Genomic DNA, 18726 nt, shown 5'->3' with positions numbered 1-18726 from the left:
TACCAACCCTTGTTGAGACATGTTCTCGAGGGCGGAAGTGGTGGAAGCAGAGGAAAGGGAGGTACTAGGCTGCTTGGTCACGCGCACGCGTTAGGGCCCCCACCCCCAACCAAGGAAGGAGGCGGAAGAAGGTGCCCGGGGGAAGGGGCTGAGCGAAGGTTAAGGCCGGATATCCAATCAGCTGGTGAGTGGTTTACCTGGTTGACCAATGAATTCACGCCTCGCGCAAATTGTCTCGCGAAGGGGGCGTTCCACTAGCACGTTTGGGCGCGTTGGGCGGTGTCCTAGTATAAAAGACTCCGCCCGAGCGGGCAGCCGCCATTCTGGGGTTCGTTTAGAGGTAAGTGTTGCCATTTTGTCGGTTGGTGGGTAAAATTTTGCTCGGAGAGTTGGCCTGGGGAACGGGTCAAACGCGGGCTCAGTTGAGAGCCATGATTCGTATTAAGCGGCTGTATTCGGGGTGGGACATGGAAGTGTTTGGGGACAACAAAAATGGTACTTTTGGGTGTTTTAATAGCAGCCCGTACTGATTACATCTTTCTCCCTTGTGTTCCTTTTATCCCAGGTTTGAATTTTCTCGGAGAAAGACAGGCCGGCCACCAGGAGAAAAGAAACAAGCCGCAGCAACATCTAAGCCCTTGAAAGGATCCAGAGAGAGGGGGGAAAGGGAAAAGAGCAGCCACCAGCCCAACCACTTGTGTCTTCTGCCCCTTCCCACCTATCTTGCCCACCCCACCAGCCCACGCTGCCTGGGACTTGAAATCTGTGGCCGAAGGACCGTCACCACATAACTTCAAAAATAATCAACCACCCACCCTTCCCAAACTCACCCAAGTCCACTCATCCAGCGTTTACTTTTTTTTAATCCACTCAGAACTTTTTTTCTACGACCCCCCTCCCTAAATGGAGTTGGGTGGGGGGGAAATGAATACTGAGTTGGCCTTTATTTTTTCTAAAGAGATTTTTTGATCCAATGAGGCCCCCCAAATAATTGAGTTTTGGGTCCTGGTTGGTTGTTTTATTTTTTTCTCCAAAATTTTAATCCCCTCCCCCCCTGAGCCCGAGGTGCTGACGTCGCAAAAAAATTGGATAGTAAGTGTCGAATTTTCAAAAACCAGCCTTGCAACAAGAAATCAACGTTTCCCGTTGTGAAACCAAAAATAATGAGAGGAAGAAATGAGACCATAGAACAAATAGAGAACTGGAGAAGGACCGATCCGGTCACTTAATCTCCATTAAAAAGGGCCGTTGGGTCTAAAACAGTGTTCTCTCTCCCTTAACCACCTACCTCTTCCCTGCTCTGCCGCAGGCAAGGAGAGGGTGGAGGGAGGGCCTGCGAGTTAGGATTTTGATGGTTAACCCTTGGTAATCCAGCCAATTTCCAGACTGCCAAAGCTATAAGTGTTTGCTTTTTATAAGGAGGAATGGTTACCTTCCTCTCGTTAGCAGTCTTCAAAAGGGTTAATGAGCTCACATACAAAAGATGGTGGATCTTGTGGCCCAGAAGTCCCACTTCTTTGTGTGTGAGACAAGCAGGGCGCTTTTCAATTTGCCAGATTAATAAGCAATCTGTACATAAAGATTGCAGGGTAAGGAGATGGGCGGAGAGAAGTAATAGTTGGGTATCTTTTTAAATGATTGTTAACTCCTCTCAATTTTAATGTAATATGCTTGGGGTATATTTGTGTGGTTAATTTAGGTGGCAATCTAGGAATAAAGATTGCAAGACACTTAATTCAGGGCAAAATATAATCTTAGTGCCAATACATACAAGATTGATAGCTGGGGAGGTAAAGAATGTTTTGTAATTGTTGCAGATTGCATAGGTTATTTAAAAGAAGTAACATTTTAACTTGATACTTTCTGGTCGGGGGAATACAGTTAGAGGGTGGAAAGGTTGGGGGAATGTGGAATTCAGGAGTATTAATTTTACAAGCCATTTAGTGCAATTGAATGCTATCTAAAAGATTTGTGTCGTTAAAAGGAATTTTTTTTTTTCTTCCCTGCTTCAATATGGCGACTTTCTTTGTCCTTTGTCTTCCAAGCGGCGTCGCAGGTTGTGTCTTGACCCATTTTTCTCCTGTCCTCCCACCTCAACCCTATTTGTTGAGAGGGGTCCAAGTCCTCCCCCCACCCCGTTTCCCTTTATAGGGAAGATGCGGGGGGGGGGCGGTGGGTGGTCGTTAGTAGCAAGTTGAACCTCAATTGCAAATTCAGTTCCTCCCCGCAGAAAATTTGTTCTTTTAAATACTTTTAATTGCCTGTATTCTCACAAAGCTCTTATTGATTCATAATAGGTCAGACTATTCAGGATGGGCTGCTTTTTTCTTTTTTGTTTTTTACTAAAAAAGTGTTTTTTTTTAATGTAAAGAAAGAGCTACCGGCGGAGCCTGGATAGCTTTAAGTTTGAGTCTTCTCCATTACAAAATGGCGTCCCAGCTTCTTTGTTTTTCCTTCCCCGTTTGCCATCTAGAGCTTAGGGCCGCCCTAGAAACTTGGTCAAGGGGGAGGAGCCGCCCTGAAAGGTGATGTAATCAGCTTTCTTCCTCCTTTCTCCACCCTCTCGAAACCCCGCCCCCGAGCAGATGCCTACTGGATTCCTCATGCACGCTGCTGCTAGACAGGAAAAGCCATTTTCCTTATGTTCCTTAACCTTCTGTAACCATTATCTTAAAAGGAAAAAAAGCTTGTAGCAATTAGATCTTGAAGCTGTCTCCTTGGGCAGCTCTAGTTTTTGTATATAAGGATCCCGAGCCTGTTGCTTTTATTTTCACCCTCTCTCATCACTACTGCTTGGAAGTTTTCCCTGCTTTAGTTGCCTGGGGTGGAAAACCAAACAGCTGTATTTTAGGACTGGAAGCTTTAGCGGGGGTGTGAGTGTGTGTGGGGGGATCCTGGGGGAAGACACAAAGATGGTGAAACAGGAGTAAACAGCTGGGGCCTGATGACCCTGAAATGTGCCGTTTGTTCTCAGGACTGAGTCCGTCCTTGGGCCTCCTGCGTGTGGTCGATTTGTATAATGGAAATCTGGGGGAGAGTGGGTCCTTCAGGACTGATTTCTAAATGGCCCTTATTCCCGCCTTGGGTCTGGGGGTGAGCTCTTTGTGTTCAGTGCTGTCCCAGTTCTCCAGTTGCTTAGCTCCTTCCTGTACACTGGTACTAAGATGAGAAGTGAATCTTTAGGAAAGGAGGCGGCAGGTGTAAGCTCAAGGCAGGGGGATTCAAGCTACGGTTTCTGGTAAGCAAAACCTTTCTGGTATTACATTTCACAATCTTCATTTCTTTTTTCCAAAGAGCCACCCTTTTTTGAATTTCTTTTTCCTTCCCCTCTAAAATTCCTTAAAAACAGTGGGAAAATGATGTCCTCGTTTTTCAGCTTGTGCGGTGCTGTAGCATTAGGTGCATGTTTGAAAACCATGCCCGAGGTGAGGGTGGTTTAAGGGTCTTGTCCCTTTCTTACCTTTCTTCCTCTCAAGTTTTTCCAAGTCAAATCTTAATCAGACTCTACATACAGTTTTCATTTTTTGAAGTCCTTCCCTGAAGCTGTGAAGGGTCTAGGCAGAATTGGAAAGCAATTTTGTACAACTGCTTTGTGCTGACTTGGTGAGACTATAGGGCTAATGTTTTGGGTATGGATTCTCAATGACTCAACGTCTGGATTGGTGGGAGGGACTCTTCCACATGTCCTATTGACCACAAGTTTTTTATCTTTTAAGCAGTTTGCCATGTGCCTCTGCAGCATACCTACCTTGGGAGCTGAACATTCTACCCACTGGGGTTCCTGATCTCTAGTGAGCAGGGGATTATAATAAAGAAGATCTGCCTTAACGTGGGAGATGGGAAAAAGGTCTTCTAGGGGACCCACATCCATCCTGAGAACGTCGGACAACGTGATCATTAGAGTTTGTGGCCAGAGTTCTCTCCTGGGACCCTGTTCTGTGGGTTGGGAAGTGAATTTACACTTTTATTGAAAAGGCTTTGGAGTAGGGCAGGGGCTACCAGGTTTCCAGAATGATTTTGAAGGGGAGGGACTTTCTACTTGAGAGGTGCAACCTTGCGAATCACCTGAGACATAATTTAGTTCACTGTGGAGACAGACTAGGAAATGCATCAGATGCCTTAGGAAGCAGGGAATGTAAGCTACAAAGCCCTTCATTTCCAGAAGTGCTGAGGCCTCTTAAGTTAAACTTGGACTCCCTCCTTTGAATAGTGATTTTAAACTTGCATAGAATTTTTGTCCTGAACCAATTCAGTTCTGATTCATTGGCAATGGGTATGGAGTAACTTTGCACCTTATTTGATAACTCTTCAGTAAAATTTATTTTGGAGGCAGGAGTTGGTGTCACTTCTGGACTTAATTTTAATTATCTCTGGTAAGAAAGGTAGAACATTGCCCAGTGCCTTGTGTCTGCATGTCTCTGCCAGCAACTTTCTCTGAAAGGAGAGCCCAGGTTTAGGACAAAGTAGAGATGATGCCAGAGGTTGCTTGCCCGCCACCCTCCTATATGTTCTGCCTTCAAGGAAATCAAAACATATCATGCCCTGGATTATTTTTGTTGCCAGAAAACTTCCTTAAGCTTTCCTTCCGGGATCTTGATATGTTGTGGCACATGGTCACTGCCCCTCCTTTCCTGGTCAGCTCCTTTGCCTTTTTCTGCAGTAGGCCTGTGCCAGAGTTCTCGGCTCTTTCCTTTCCACTTGAGTGCCTTGGACCTTCTTTATAAATGTATTGACTTCAAAATAAGGCAGTTAGGTTGTAAGCCACTTGGGGTCCTTCTAAGTGAGTGAAAGCTATCCTCCCTGAAGAAAAACCATCATGAGAAGATCCACCTAGATTTTAAAGCCACATGATTGTGAGATAAAGTTAAGTTTAATTATATTTCCAGAATATAAATAATAGGAAAACTAGTACAAATTGAATGTTTAACTTTTCTTCTGCTTTGTTTTCTAGCTTTCCTTGGCTATTGTCTTTTATTCTTGCTTGTTACAGTTGGGAATTAAAAAGTTGTCCCTGGGTCCCATTCCTAGTAGAAGGCACTGGACAGAGTTTTTCCGTTTGCTCAGAGTTTTGGTTTCTCTCGAAAGAAAGTTCTCTAATCTCCCACCCTCTTAAGCAAAGGAACATTTGAGCTCAGGTGACAGGTTTTTTATATGTGTGTGTGAAGGAAGTAGGGTGAATGGGTCTGTTGGCCTAACTGGTGGTGCAAAAGGGACTTTTCCAAGGTGCTGTGTATTCAGCTCTGGCTTTGAATCTGAGGGCCTAGCTCTGTTTAGGGGGTATTGGTTTGAAGTGAAGCTACATGGAAAGCTTTTTGTCAAATGACATATCATTGGTTACTTAATGATATATATTACTTGGAAGTCACTCTTGCTTTTCCAGGCTCTAGCACATGAGAACTCTGTTTTATGTATTCCTTTGTTGTGTCTATATATCACTTTATAGTGCCTTACTACCTGGGGAAAATTCCTTTATCCCTATGTCTCTGTGTGTAAGAGTCACCATACTTCAGTGGGTTTGGCCTGTGGACTTCTAGTTTATCTGGTATTGGACTTGAATGTTTTTTCCTCTGACCTTAGGTTCTACCTGCCCTTGTGGAGATTGCAAGGCAGTAGCAACAGCACAGTTACCCCAGATTCGCTCACCTTTCTTCATCGCTCCTTGTATTCAACCCACAGGTTCTGGTCTTAGGAACCAAGTCTCTCCACCACCGCCCCCAACCCCCGCCTCTGCCTGTTCTTGGCCTAGGTTGTTAGGACCTGGAAATTTAGCAATTTATTGACTTTTTTGTTGGGAAGAGTAAAAGGTTGAGATTGTTACGGTTGTTTTTCTCTTTTAGCTTGAGACTCAATATCACTAACTGACGTGATCTTAAAAGAAGCCTGCTTTCTGCAGAAAGCATAGCTGTCTTTGTAGGACGCCACTGTTTCCTGTCTTTGTCTTTGCACTGAATGCAGGAGGCTGTTTTCACCTTGCCACCTTCCTACCCAGTGTCGTCTTTCCCAGATGTTGATATTACTAAGGTGCCTTTTCTGCCTCTCAGAAGCCAGTGTTAAGGGGCATTGTGGATAAAAATCCTAATCAGAACCATATTGATTCTAAATTGCCTCTCCTGAACTTGGGTTCTGGCCTAGAAATGGCTTTACTCTTCTCTGTCCCAAAACAGCTGTGTTCAGCTTTTAATTAACTCCTTTTCTAACCTGGTCTAAAGTAGCTACTGAAAATGTAGTGGCATTCCCCAGCGTTTGCTTTTATTTGCTCCTTTCTTTTCGGCTTCATGGTTTCTAATTTCAGGCCCTCCTCAGGGATAGTGGGTGGTGGTTTCATTTAGGTGGGGAGTTAGGAGTCCGAGCCTCCTGTTTGCTTTTGAAACCACAAAGTAATATTGCCCTTAACTTTGAAACAGTAAAAACTTGTGCAGTGTTTGATTCATGAGGGACCTGTTTTTTCAGGGCTTAAGAGGACCTGCTTGATTTTCGTTACCTCCAGTTGTCTGATTTCTGGGAGCCACCCCTAACTCCCATTGGGGAGAGGATCAGTTTTCAAGTTTTATTTCCTTCTCTTTGACCTACAGCTTAGAACGATTATCTACTGATGGAAACATGTGGCAGTTGACTGTGGGCTAAGACAAAAAATAATTGACTCATGAAAGACACTTAGCCCAACACCCATGATTGGCCCAGTTATTCTCAAGCTAATAGTTTGGGGGTGGGGGTGGTGTATGTGTGTGTTTTAAGGTAGATTCATTAACAACTAAGGAGAAACCATACATAATAAGCAGAAATGCCTTGGAGAGTTGAGTGTTTCGGGAACGTGAACCTTACCTGTTACACATTGTGAAGTTCAGCTATCCTAGGAAGGATGTCACTTGCAGCAAGAGGACAGGTGCTGCCTCAGTCTCCCAGTCTAATTATTGTCCCTTCAGTCAGTGTTAACACTTGCCAGGGCTGTTCTCTTAGTGGGAACAATGGTCTGTGTTGATTTTTCTTATCTGGGTAATGGTGAATATAGTTGAATGTAGATTGAATAATGAGTCACTGCTAATCTGTCAAATGTAGAGATGGAATTTATTAGAGGCAGTTGGAGCTGTCCTTGCCACCCATTTATTCTCTGTTTGTTTTATCCTCTTAGAAAACCTTGATCATGGGTTCGGGTCCCATAGACCCCAAAGAGCTTCTCAAGGGCCTGGATAGTTTCCTTAACCGAGATGGGGAAGTCAAGAGTGTGGATGGGATTTCGAAAATCTTCAGGTGAGTCTGTACCCTTTGAATTTGTTGTGAGTAGGGGATATTGTGTGTTGTAATATGACTAAAGGAAATCAGTCCTGGGTGTTCACTGGAAGGACTGATGGTGAAGCTGAAACTCCAGTACTTTGGCCACATCATGTGAAGAGTTGACTCTGATGCTGGGAGGGATTGGGGGCAGGAGAAGGGGAAGACAGAGGATGAGATGGCTGGATGGCATCACTGACTCGATGGACGTGAGTCTGAGTGAACTCCGGGAGTTGGTGATGGACAGGGAGGCCTGGCGTGCTGCAGTTCATGGGGTCTCAAAGAGTTGGACAGGACTGAGCGACTGAACTGAACTGAATATGACTATCCTTAAAGCAGATAGTGAAGTGTGTTTCTGAGGAGTGGGAGTCAGTAGACTAGGATTCAAATCCAATTATGTTAGAACTGGTGATAGTAAAGTTGGCCCCTGGCCCTAATGGCCTCTGGATATTTGGAGAGCCACAGTCCCAAGCGAAGGAAGGAAGCAGAGGAGCCAGGTGACAGGAGTCTTGGTTTGGTTATGTCTTCCCTCAGGAATCCTCACGTTTTCCAGGAGAAAGTGACTTAGGACTGAGTCAGTCCTGAGAGATGGTAGTTGAAGGCAAAGACTTTCACCTGGAAGCAGCATCAGACATGTCCTGAGTGTGAGGGAAGCAGGGACACCCGCCTCCCCGGATTGGAGACTTCAGTGCGTCTCCTCCATTGTGTTCCACCCTTCTAGGGGTTTCCACATCTCCCCTAACCCACCCCATGCTTCTGGGGGCCTGTGTGGTCCCCAGCCCGGGAGCAGAGTCCCGAGTTCTCAGGAATCTCCGGGCACTTCTGCAGATTAGACGCCCTGCATTTCTGACTGCGCTTCCTCTTACACAGCCTGATGAAGGAGGCACGGAAGATGGTGAGTCGGTGCACGTACTTGAACATTCTCCTGCAGACCCGTTCACCGGAAGTACTGATCAAGTAAGCGGGGACCTGGGTGACTGGGATGGGGAGGTGTAATTAGAAGTGGGGTGCTGAGGCATGGGATTCTTCGGTCTTTGATGGGGGACAAGGAGGGTGGGGTGTACTCCCAAGGCCCAGGAAGGGCATGACAGATCCTCCTGCCTGCCTGCAGGTTTATTGACGTCGGTGGTTACAAGCTTCTTAACAATTGGCTGACGTATTCGAAGACAACCAACAACATTCCCCTCTTACAGCAGATTCTGCTGACCCTGCAGCACCTGCCCCTCACTGTTGACCATCTCAAGCAGGTACCTTCGGTCTTTAGAATCCTGATTCTTCCTTTTTGGTTTAGCCTAACAGATGAAAAACCCACATCCACTCTGATGTGGCTGCAGTCTTGGACCTGTGAGGTAGAATGGTTTAAAAAAAAAAAAAAAAGTAGGACTTTAGAATCAAGATTTGGTTCAAATCTGTCTGTTTTAATAGGTGTGTGACATGGGGCACTGTGTATATCCAAGCCTCAGTTCTTTCATCTGTAAAATGGGAGTGATTGAACCTACCTAAGTGGGTTGATTTAGAGTAAGAATATGTCTCCCAGGGCTTTATAAGAGAGAGAGTGTGTGCAGTGTTAGTGGCTGTTGAGAGACTGTGCGTGAGTCGGTGGGGGTGGTGAGCTCTGAGGGGGCAGCTTTTCCTCCTGTCACTTACCGTCCTGTTGCTCCCTTTCTTTGGTAGAACAACACAGCCAAACTGGTGAAACAGCTGAGCAAGTCGAGTGACGATGAAGGTGAGGGCCTGTCCTTTCCTAACAACATATATGCTAGTTTTCCCAGTAAACACCCTGCTGTTAGGGCATGGCAGAATCGCGACTCCTTGGGTATGTCTTAGCTTTGATGGCAAGAGATTCTTTCCTTTTCTAAGACAAAGGGTTTTGGAGCTCCTGGCAAGGGTCATACAGTTCTGGCTTTTCTTTTTTGTGTTTTTATTTTATTCATTTATGTATTTTGGTGGGGCTGGGTGTTCGTTACTGTGCAGGGGCTTTCTCTAGTTACGGTGAGCAGGGGCTACTCTTCCTTGGGGAGCACATGTTCTGGGCGCGTGGGCTTCGGAAGTTGTGGTGCACGGACCTAGTTGCTCTGCAGCCTGTGGAATCTTCTGGACCTGGGACCGAACCTGTGTTCCCTGCATAGGCAGGCAGATTCTTTATCGACTGTGCCACCAGGGAAGTCCCTGGCTTTTCTTTAGAGAAGAAAAGGATTTACATCCATCCAAGAGTTCACCCCAGATTTTATACCCAAGGTGTAATCCAGGAGCACAGGATACTAGTTTCCCACAAGTGAACAGTCTTGCAGCAGAGCTGCTCTCCTGATCAGAATATAGGCCTGCTCTTCGTGGGCAATGATGTATTTGGTCCCTTTGGAAAGAGGCTATGGCTTTGGTGTGGTGGGAGCATCCAGGCCTCAGCAGGCCTAGCTGTAGTTCCGTTAGCTGGAGCAGAAAACCCTGGGAACATTTTCCAGGATAAATGATCTTGATTTTGTTTTAACTCACATTGTGTTGTTTAAGTGAAAAATATTCCCTGGCTTTCCATCCTTTTATATAATGAGCACTTCACTATTTTTGGGACATCTCAGAGTAGTTTTGTAGGGTGGTCTATAACACAGAAAGATCCCGTTAAATCATTGCCCATCTTTTGATTATCTGTTAGGGTGTATTGGCTCCTCTTTCAGCTAGCTTAATTATGCTGCCTTCATTATTCTGTACTGACTTTAGATACTGAAATTGTACATTCCTTATCAACTGTGTCACTGGACCATAGTATCAGTTGCTCCCAAAAGATGTTAGGATATTATATTTCTTCATTGGGGATGCACTGGGGTTCATACTGCATTAAGTATAGAAGTTACCGGGTTTGTGACTATTTTGAAAACTTGTTTTGATGTTCTACCATAATCTCGTCATTGAATGAGCCCATAGTTGGAACACTGGCCCAGAAAGAGGTCCTGTAGATAGGAGATGTTATTTGCCAAGTACAGAAGGAAACAAAGGGCAACAAATTTTTCTCCCATGTATTTAGAAATAAATTGTTTTTTATCTTTAAATTCTCTGATCATCTTTTTTCTCTAGATAGACTGTTTCATTCATCCTAAATTGGTCTGTTTTTCAATTTCTTTTTTCACTCTTGCAACATCTAATTGATTTTTTAAAAAGCTGTTGTCACTAGCAGCATTCTAGGAAAAAAAGGTTGCCTAGAAAATACTTTTTTAAGAGGATCTAAATGTGCCTCCTTGAAATTTTGCATTAAGTTTCCCTTTAGGACGAGGTAGACTAATACAATTTCTTTTTAAATCTAATAGCCCTTCAGATGCTTGAACTCTGCCCACCTTTCTCCTGATTTTATTGTAATAAGTGGTTAGAGGAAGGGCATAGGCACGGGTTTATTCTGCCATATTCTAGTTTTATGACTTGAATCTCCATGCAGTATGTTACATTACTTAGGCATTTCCTCTTTCTCTTACCTGCAGAACTCCGGAAGTTGGCCTCAGTCCTTGTCAGCGACTGGATGGCGGTCATCCGCTCCCAGAGCAGTACGCAGCCTGCTGGTAAGCTCTTTGGCCCTGATCCCTTGGATTGATTTCTTTCTTTGCCACTGGGTTGTGGCCTTCCATGCCCATAGCCTGCTTTTTACTTCTGACAGTCTTTCTCTTTGTCTAAATAAAATCCTTTGTTTCTCTTTTTTTGCACAACAGAGAAAGATAAGAAGAAACGGAAAGAAGAGGGAAAGAGTCGAACCACCCCTCCTGAGCGACCGGTGACTGAGGTGAAGGCTGAGACTCGGGCTGAGGAGGCCCCGGAAAAGAAGAGGGAAAAGCCCAAGTCTCTCCGCACCACAGCGCCCAGTCACGCCAAGTTCCGCTCCACCGGTAAGACTGCCTTCTGGCCTCCGGAGGGTCTGTGGGTAGGTACACAGCCGGGCCTACAGACTTCTGCCATAACTCTGTAGAAGACGGAACTCAAGTGGGTGAGGCGTCACGGGGGTTTATACGGCTTGATGAAGGTTAAGAGGGGAAAGTCCATCTCCAACACCGTGTCTTTTCCCTCAGGACTAGAGCTGGAGACCCCGTCTCTGGTGCCCGTGAAGAAGAATGCCAGTGCGGTGGTGGTTTCTGACAAGTACAACCTTAAACCCATCCCCCTCAAGCGTCAGAGGTACAGACACATTCTGGGTTCTGAATGGTCAGGGTGTGTGGCCCTGAGGGAGAAGGAAGGGGCAAGTCTGGTGCTGACGGTTCCCTTTCTCACAGTTCTGCAGCTGCCCCAGGAGATGCTGCCCCTCCGGCAGAGAAGAAATACAAACCACTCAACACAACACCCAATGCCACCAAAGAGATCAAAGTGAAGATCATCCCACCACAGCGTGAGTCTAAAGTGGGAGGACGTACTTTTAATTGGGAGCCAACTCTTCATGGGAATGAAACACTTCTCTCCATTTTCATTTGACATCTTGGTGTCCTTTAATGTGTGTACCTCAGAAATTCCCTCCATGGGAGTCGTTCAGAGGATGGCTTAGGAGTGATTTGAGAGATGGAGTTAGGGAGGCTTGCTACTCAGTGACTGGTTGGGGTGCTCCCAGCTGTCACATTCGTGGGGGCTGGCTTTGTCGCTTACCTGAGCTGTGATTCATATCCAGAGCCGTGGCTTGCCTGCCTTTGAAAGAAAGAATGACATGAATTTCTTGTGCAAATCCTCCTACATACGCTTCCTGGTCACCTTGAGCTTATTGTGTCCAACATTCAGGCAGCATCTCTATTGACCAATTTTCTGCCCAGACTTTGTAAGAATAGGCTCATGAAGAGGTCTGATGACGCTATTTTATGTTTTCTTTCTTTTGCAGCTATGGAGGGCCTGGGCTTTCTGGATGCGCTCAATTCAGCCCCTGTCCCAGGCATCAAAATTAAGAAGAAGAAGAAGGTGCTGTCACCCACAGCTGCCAAGGTACGGGTACTGGGCAGTAGGTACCGCGGCCAGGTAGAAAAGGTACAGGGAAAGGAAGGGCCCAGCAGCGTGGAGTGCTGGGGAAGGCAAGAGGCGTTGTCTCAGACGTAGACTGTGGCGGCAGCAGAGCGTTGTCAGGGGCGGTCTTCCTTGACAGGGAGCGTCGGGGGTGCTTCCTAGAACCTGAGCTGATTGCCCTGCCTTGACCTGGCCTTTCCTGTGTGCCCAGTGACGTCTTTTTCTTCCACGATAGCCAAGCCCATTTGAAGGAAAAACAAGCACAGAACCAAGTGTGGCCAAACCTTCTTCCCCAGAGCCAGCACCTCCTGAGGCTATGGACACAGAACGTCCCGGGACCCCAGTTCCCCCTGTCGAAGTCCCAGAGCTCATGGATACTGGTGAGTTCAGAACCTGGATCAGGTTTGGGGGTTCTTTGAAAGGAAGGGACTGGTCTGAAATCACTTCTGCTTCCAGCCTCTTTGGAGCCAGGAGCTCTGGATGTGAAGCCAGTGGAGAGTCCCAGTGATCCTAGCCAGCTGACCCGGAAAGGCAGGAAGAGGAAAACTGTGACGTGGCCGGAGGAGGGCAAGCTAAGAGAGTATTTCTATTTTGAACTGGATGAGACTGAGCGAGGTGAGCGATCTGGTTTCCTCTGTAGGAGGTGGGGTTGAAGGACTTGGTTGGTAAATGGACTTGGTTGGGCTTACTTTCCCCTCTTGCTTTTTTTCTTCTGGGTGATAGTAAATGTGAATAAGATCAAGGACTTTGGCGAAGCAGCTAAGCGAGAGATACTGTCAGACCGACATGCATTTGAGACGGCCCGGCGTCTGAGCCATGACAACATGGAGGAGAAGGTGCCCTGGGTGTGCCCCCGGCCCCTGGTGCTGCCCTCGCCCCTCGTCACCCCTGGAAGCAACAGCCAGGAGCGGTACATCCAGGCTGAGCGGGAGAAGGGGATCCTTCAGGAGCTCTTCCTGAACAAGGAAAGGTGAGCAATAGGCGGGGGGTCGCTCCCTTAGGTATTGAGCCCTTGAGGGGAACGGGCCTTGAGGTAATCAGAAGAGGGTGGGGTTAGGAAGAAAGCGGAGGGCCTGAGTAAATAATCTGACTGTCATTCTTTTATTTTTTTCTATCGCCTGCGGCTTTCCTGACAGTCCTCATGAGCCGGATCCTGAGCCCTATGAACCTATCCCCCCAAAGCTCATCCCCCTAGATGAGGTGAGTATTGCGTGCTGATGGAGATTGTGATTGTATTAATGCCTCTTTCATGTGAGACAATCTCTTCATTCCTTGTTGGTCCCGATTGTTCTTCCAGGAATGTTCCATGGATGAGACCCCATATGTTGAGACCCTGGAACCTGGGGGAGCCGGTGGGTCACCTGACGGAGCAGGTGGTTCCAAGTTGCCTCCGGTTCTGGCTAATCTTATGGGGAGCATGGGTGCTGGGAAGAGCCCCCAGGGTCCTGGAGGAGGCGGCATCAACGTGCAGGAGATCCTCACCTCCATCATGGTACGAGCCCCCCTCCTGCCGCTCTCCTATCTCCCTTGCTCCTCACTCCCCTCTGCTCGCCTCCCCACCTGCTCGAGCCTCAGGGTGTTACCCCTGTTCTCTGTTGACCTTGTCCTCAACGACCTTGCCTTACAGGGTAGCCCCAACAGTCATCCCTCAGAAGAACTGCTGAAGCAAGCAGACTATTCAGACAAGATCAAGCAGATGCTGGGTAATGCTCAGGGCCAGCCCCCGGGCCTGGGCGAGGGGACCGGCAGTGGACTTGGGGGAGCTCGGGTGTTGCCACTGGGCGGCAAGACGCGGGAGGGGAAGACTGGACAGAGAGCGGCGCTCTGCCAGGTTGGTGGGAAGGGCTGGCTGGACGCGCCCAAGCGGGAGGACACCATGCCACTCTTCTCGAGTCCTCTTGCTGACTGCTTTACTCCTTATTCAACAGTGCCACATGGGCTTTTAGGCCCTGGTCCGATAGCCAATGGTTTCCCACCCGGAGGCCCTGGGGCCCCCAAGGGCATGCAGCACTTCCCCCCTGGACCTGGGGGGCCCATGCCAGGTAGGTGGAGAGCAAGTGGTTGGAAGGGGCTTGTCTGCTGGATTTGGGCCTGGTAACAGCACAGCACTGACCAGACCTGGGGTGGTTTAGGTTGGGAGATGGTGGTCCCTAGGTATAATTCAGGTAGCTGACATTGTCTCTCCCTTTTTTTCCCCCTCCTAACAGGTCCCCATGGAGGCCCTGGGGGGCCTGGTGGGCCAGTGGGTCCACGTCTCCTGGGTCCCCCACCCCCTCCCCGGGGGGGTGACCCCTTCTGGGATGGCCCAGGTGACCCTATGCGGGGTGGCCCGATGCGGGGTGGGCCAGGACCTGGCCCTGGGCCATACCATAGAGGCCGAGGTGGCCGAGGAGGCAATGAACCACCTCCCCCTCCTCCTCCATTCCGGGGGGCCAGAGGAGGTCGCTCTGGAGGCGGGCCTCCAAATGGACGAGGGGGCCCTGGTGGGGGCATGGTTGGCGGCGGTGGACATCGTCCCCACGAAGGCCCTGGTGGCGGCATGAACAGTGGCAGCGGACATCGTCCCCATGAAGGCCCTGGCAGTGGCATGGGTGGTGGACATCGCCCCCACGAAGGCCCTGGTGGTAGCATGGGTGGGGGGCACCGCCCCCACGAAGGCCCCGGCGGTGGCATGGGTGGAGGCAGTGGACATCGCCCCCATGAAGGCCCCGGTGGAGGAATGGGTGCTGGTGGTGGCCATCGGCCCCATGAAGGCCCTGGACACGGGGGGCCCCATGGCCACCGGCCTCATGATGTCCCTGGTCACCGAGGTCACGACCACCGCGGGCCACCCCCTCACGAGCACCGTGGCCACGATGGCCCTGGCCATGGAGGAGGGGGCCACCGAGGGCATGATGGCGGCCACAGCCACGGAGGAGGTGAGTGTGCTTCCTGTCCCCCACGTGCAGCTCTTGGTGTCCCGTACAAGTGTCCGGGAGGCCTCACTACGGGGGTATGTCAGGCAGAACACGAGGTCACCTCACTTCCAGTTCCCACATGCCCCTTTTGCCCTTCTCCCAGGCCCCCAAGACTAGGTCTCTGAAAGATGGCTCTCAGGATTCCTTGGACTGGGGGGATGAGTGGCACCGGCCTCTGAGCCTTCCTGTCTAACGATCCCATCCTCATCCCCACAGACATGTCGAACCGCCCCGTGTGTCGGCATTTCATGATGAAGGGCAACTGCCGCTACGAGAACAACTGTGCCTTCTACCACCCGGGCGTCAACGGGCCGCCCCTGCCCTAGGCCCCCGCCCGCCCCGCCCTGTGGACTGCAGCCTTGCTCCTTCCACTCTCTTATGGCTTCTGTGAGGCCCATTTCCCCTTCCCCCAGCTGATGAGGAGCCGGCCCCTCAGTGCCCACACGCCTGGGTTCTGGGGGTTTTCTGATCACTGGTGCGCATCAATGTACATATTTTCCTCCAGTCTGGGGAGGAGGGAGACTGGACAGATTCTGTACCCTGGACTGCTGAAGAGGAGACCCAGTTGGCTTCACTCTTTGAGGAGTTTTGCCCTGTATCCCGAGCCCCTTTCCGGTATTGCCCTTCACGCCTGAGAACCTAGAGCTGGTTATCCTGGAGAACACCTCTGCTCTCCTGCTGTGGGTCTTTCCACATGCACACGGAACTCTGACGTGGGATCAGCTGCACTTATGAAATCCTCCCAGCCACGTTCATTTCCCCATGGGTGGGGATGTAAAGGGGTACCGTGTACCCCGCTGCACTGAGTGAGAGGGCTCAATCAGGCTGGATTTGAGTTCTGGAACACATCATCCCCACCCCTCCCCGAACATAGGCTTTTTTACATTGAGTCCTTTTCTCAAGTGAGACTTTTGCAATCTTTGAGGACACTCAAGTTTGCACCTTGGGTGTGCTAGGTTCAATGATGGCAAATCACATCTGCAGCCCGTGAAAGTTTTAGCTGGCAGAGGTGAGGCCATGGTGGTGGTCCACCCTTGCCTACAGCTCCTTCTGGAAACTGTTAAACAGTGAGACCAGCTTTTCATCAACTGAAGCCTGGCATGCTGGGCCTGACAGTCACACTACATGCACTGCCTCTGGGAGTGAGCGCGCTCCTGCTCCCCACCTGGAACCTCGTAGGTGTGAGGCCTCCAGCTCCCTTGCCCTGTCAGCCACCTCTGAATCCCCACCAGGTGCCTTCCTGGGTGGATTCGATGATGACCTGTCCTCTCCCAGTCCTCTCCTTCACCCGTCTCGGCATCAGTTGTTTTCTATGAAAACAGTGGATTGGTTAGGTTTTGTGCAGGGTCTTGGGTTAGAGCCACAATGGATTTGAGGATGAGTATTTTCTTTTTCTTTTGGTTTTGTATATTTTGTACATTAATAATAAACAGTGGAAAGAGAAGTATTTAATCTCTGAGTGTGTTTGGACTCTGTTAGAAACCATGATCAGCTGTGGTCAAAGGTTCATCAGTACCTCTGGAGTGTGGTTTTCAATCCGTTTTTGGTAAGTGAAACACGGGTGAAGGAGTGCTTTGACTATAAATACCACACACACAGTACAGGGTAGGTGGTGTGCAGTTCAATGCTGGGGAGGGCAGAGCTCACAGATCACCCAAACTGCAGGAGGTACAGGCGTGTTGCTTCTAGTTGATCCTACCAGCCCCGTGACTAGCTTATGGGAGGGATAAAAGTGAAGAAGGAAAAATCCAAGAGCAGTTCCTAGGGAGGGAAGGAAGGAAAAATAGGTGGATTCCTGCAACATGAGCAGCTCCAGTGGAAAAATTTTAGAGTGTAGACAGCTTATTCCCACAGCTCTGCAGTGTAGAGGGAAACACGCCTGCTGCTAGGTGTAGACTCAGCTATTTTTAGATCTTAAGGCTAGGTATTGAGGGTGTAATTGATGGAGTAAGATTCCCAGGGATGGTAATTCCCTGGTGGTCCAGTGGTTAGGATTCAGCAGTTTGACTGCCGAGACCTGGGTTTGATCTCTGGTTGGGGAGCTAAGATCATGCAAGCTGTGCTGTGCAGCCAAGAAGAAAAAAAGTATATTAAAAAAAACCTCCTAGGGAGACAGGAGGCACAAGGAGGATTAATTTAAGTAGGAAGTCCTGCTAATTCTATATTAGATAACATTTTGTGAGGAGAAGGAAAGGGAGGATGGGGATTTGGGGCTATAGGTTGAGAACAGTGGTTTCCAACCTTTCAGTGTCACCGGAATTGGGCATGGGGTTCAAGCAGATTTTCTGGTTCAGTATGTCTGGGGTGAATTCCAAGATTCTACATTTCTAACATATTCCCAAGTGTTGCTGATTGCTGATCTGGAAAACACTAAAAGGACACAGCCCTAGAACACAAGTTTCTTGGCTGTTGTTTCCAGGATTGGCCACAAGAGGACAGCAATTCCCTAAACTTCACACCTGCCACCTGCACTGGCTAATTTTATCCTTTTGCCCCTTCCTGGGAGAGTGTTCAGTCGGCCTACTGGTGCTCTGTGCACTGGGAGAGGACCTGAGAAGACATAATACAAGGGCCACGCTAAGAAATAACCAACGAAATACACAGTTCAAGTGAAAAAAAAATTCTTGTGCTTCTGGTTCCATCGAATGCCTGCTTCTCCCCCTCTTCCCTCCATCTCCTGCAACAGGCCACAAGAACCTTTTAAGAGAACTTCATTTTTTCTATTTTAAAACTAAATTCAGCCATTTTTCTTGCAAATTCTCCATGAAAATCCAAAATAACCTGTCACTTGAGAGCTTCCTTTTTTAAGGCAGGGAGAGAGTTTGAGCATCTGGTCCATGTCACTGTACCCATTTCTGTTTCTCTAAGCCTTGCTGACTCATTTGAAAAGACCCTGATGCTGGGAAAGAGTGAGGGCAGGAGGAGAAGGGGACCACAGAGGATAAGACGGTTGGATGGTATCACCGACCCGATGGACATGGGTTTGGGTGGGCTCCCGGAGTTGGTGATGGACAGGGAGGTCTGGCGTGCTCGGGTTCATGGGGTCGCAGAGTCGGATACAACTGCGCAACTGAACTGAAGCCTTGCAGACACATCTCTCCTGTTTCAGGTGGTCTGTTCCTCTTCTTTTATTCCATTTCCACCCCCACCCCCAAAATTACCTTTTAACTTTTGATTCCTCTGTCAACCCTTCCCCAAGCACACTGGTTCCATCTCCAATTCTGAATCACCATTATTCTATTTCTCCCATTCCTGCTCCCAGGCAGTACACCTAATGTTGAAAAATCATGAAATCCTACTATCTTGGCCCAGTACAAATTACTAGCAGTGACTCAACATTCACAGCTGGCTGGCAAACTTCCTAACTCCTCCTGACTCTCTGGCACCAAATCCTCTGAGAAAGTCAGCCCCATCCAATGTGAGCACCGTTTCTTCTCTTCACCTGAAAATATCTGAGTTCACGTTATCTCCCTTCCTTTCTTAGAGGAGGGAGGGTATCTTCTCCTGCCCAAAGGAGTATCTAACAGCACTCCTGGCATCTCCTCTC

General features: G+C 48.6%; 1 protein-coding gene across 2 annotated transcripts; it reads left to right on the top strand.

Annotated features, from left to right (window-relative positions):
* Window positions 114-16631, top strand: PPP1R10 (protein phosphatase 1 regulatory subunit 10). 2 transcript variants are annotated; one of them, XM_018038847.1, is made up of 20 exons: window positions 114-184; window positions 566-1092; window positions 7130-7248; window positions 8140-8226; window positions 8381-8516; window positions 8944-8995; window positions 10734-10811; window positions 10959-11132; window positions 11313-11418; window positions 11514-11626; window positions 12104-12204; window positions 12458-12602; window positions 12679-12837; window positions 12946-13192; window positions 13359-13422; window positions 13520-13714; window positions 13850-13925; window positions 14151-14264; window positions 14430-15140; window positions 15396-16631. In XM_018038847.1, exons 3-20 carry the CDS (start codon window positions 7142-7144, stop codon window positions 15503-15505), a joined length of 2775 nt encoding a protein of 924 aa, XP_017894336.1. In that variant the 5' UTR covers window positions 114-184; window positions 566-1092; window positions 7130-7141; the 3' UTR covers window positions 15506-16631. The 2 variants fall into 2 exon arrangements, with proteins under 2 accessions (XP_017894336.1, XP_017894335.1); XM_018038846.1 differs by lacking the exon at window positions 114-184 and adding an exon at window positions 244-340.

The sequence above is a fragment of the Capra hircus genome, chromosome 23, assembly GCF_001704415.2.
Source record: "Capra hircus breed San Clemente chromosome 23, ASM170441v1, whole genome shotgun sequence".
Taxonomy (NCBI): Eukaryota; Metazoa; Chordata; class Mammalia; order Artiodactyla; family Bovidae; genus Capra; species Capra hircus.
The sequence above is the reverse complement of the archived record's forward strand: the minus strand, read 5'-3'. Positions and strand labels throughout refer to the sequence as shown.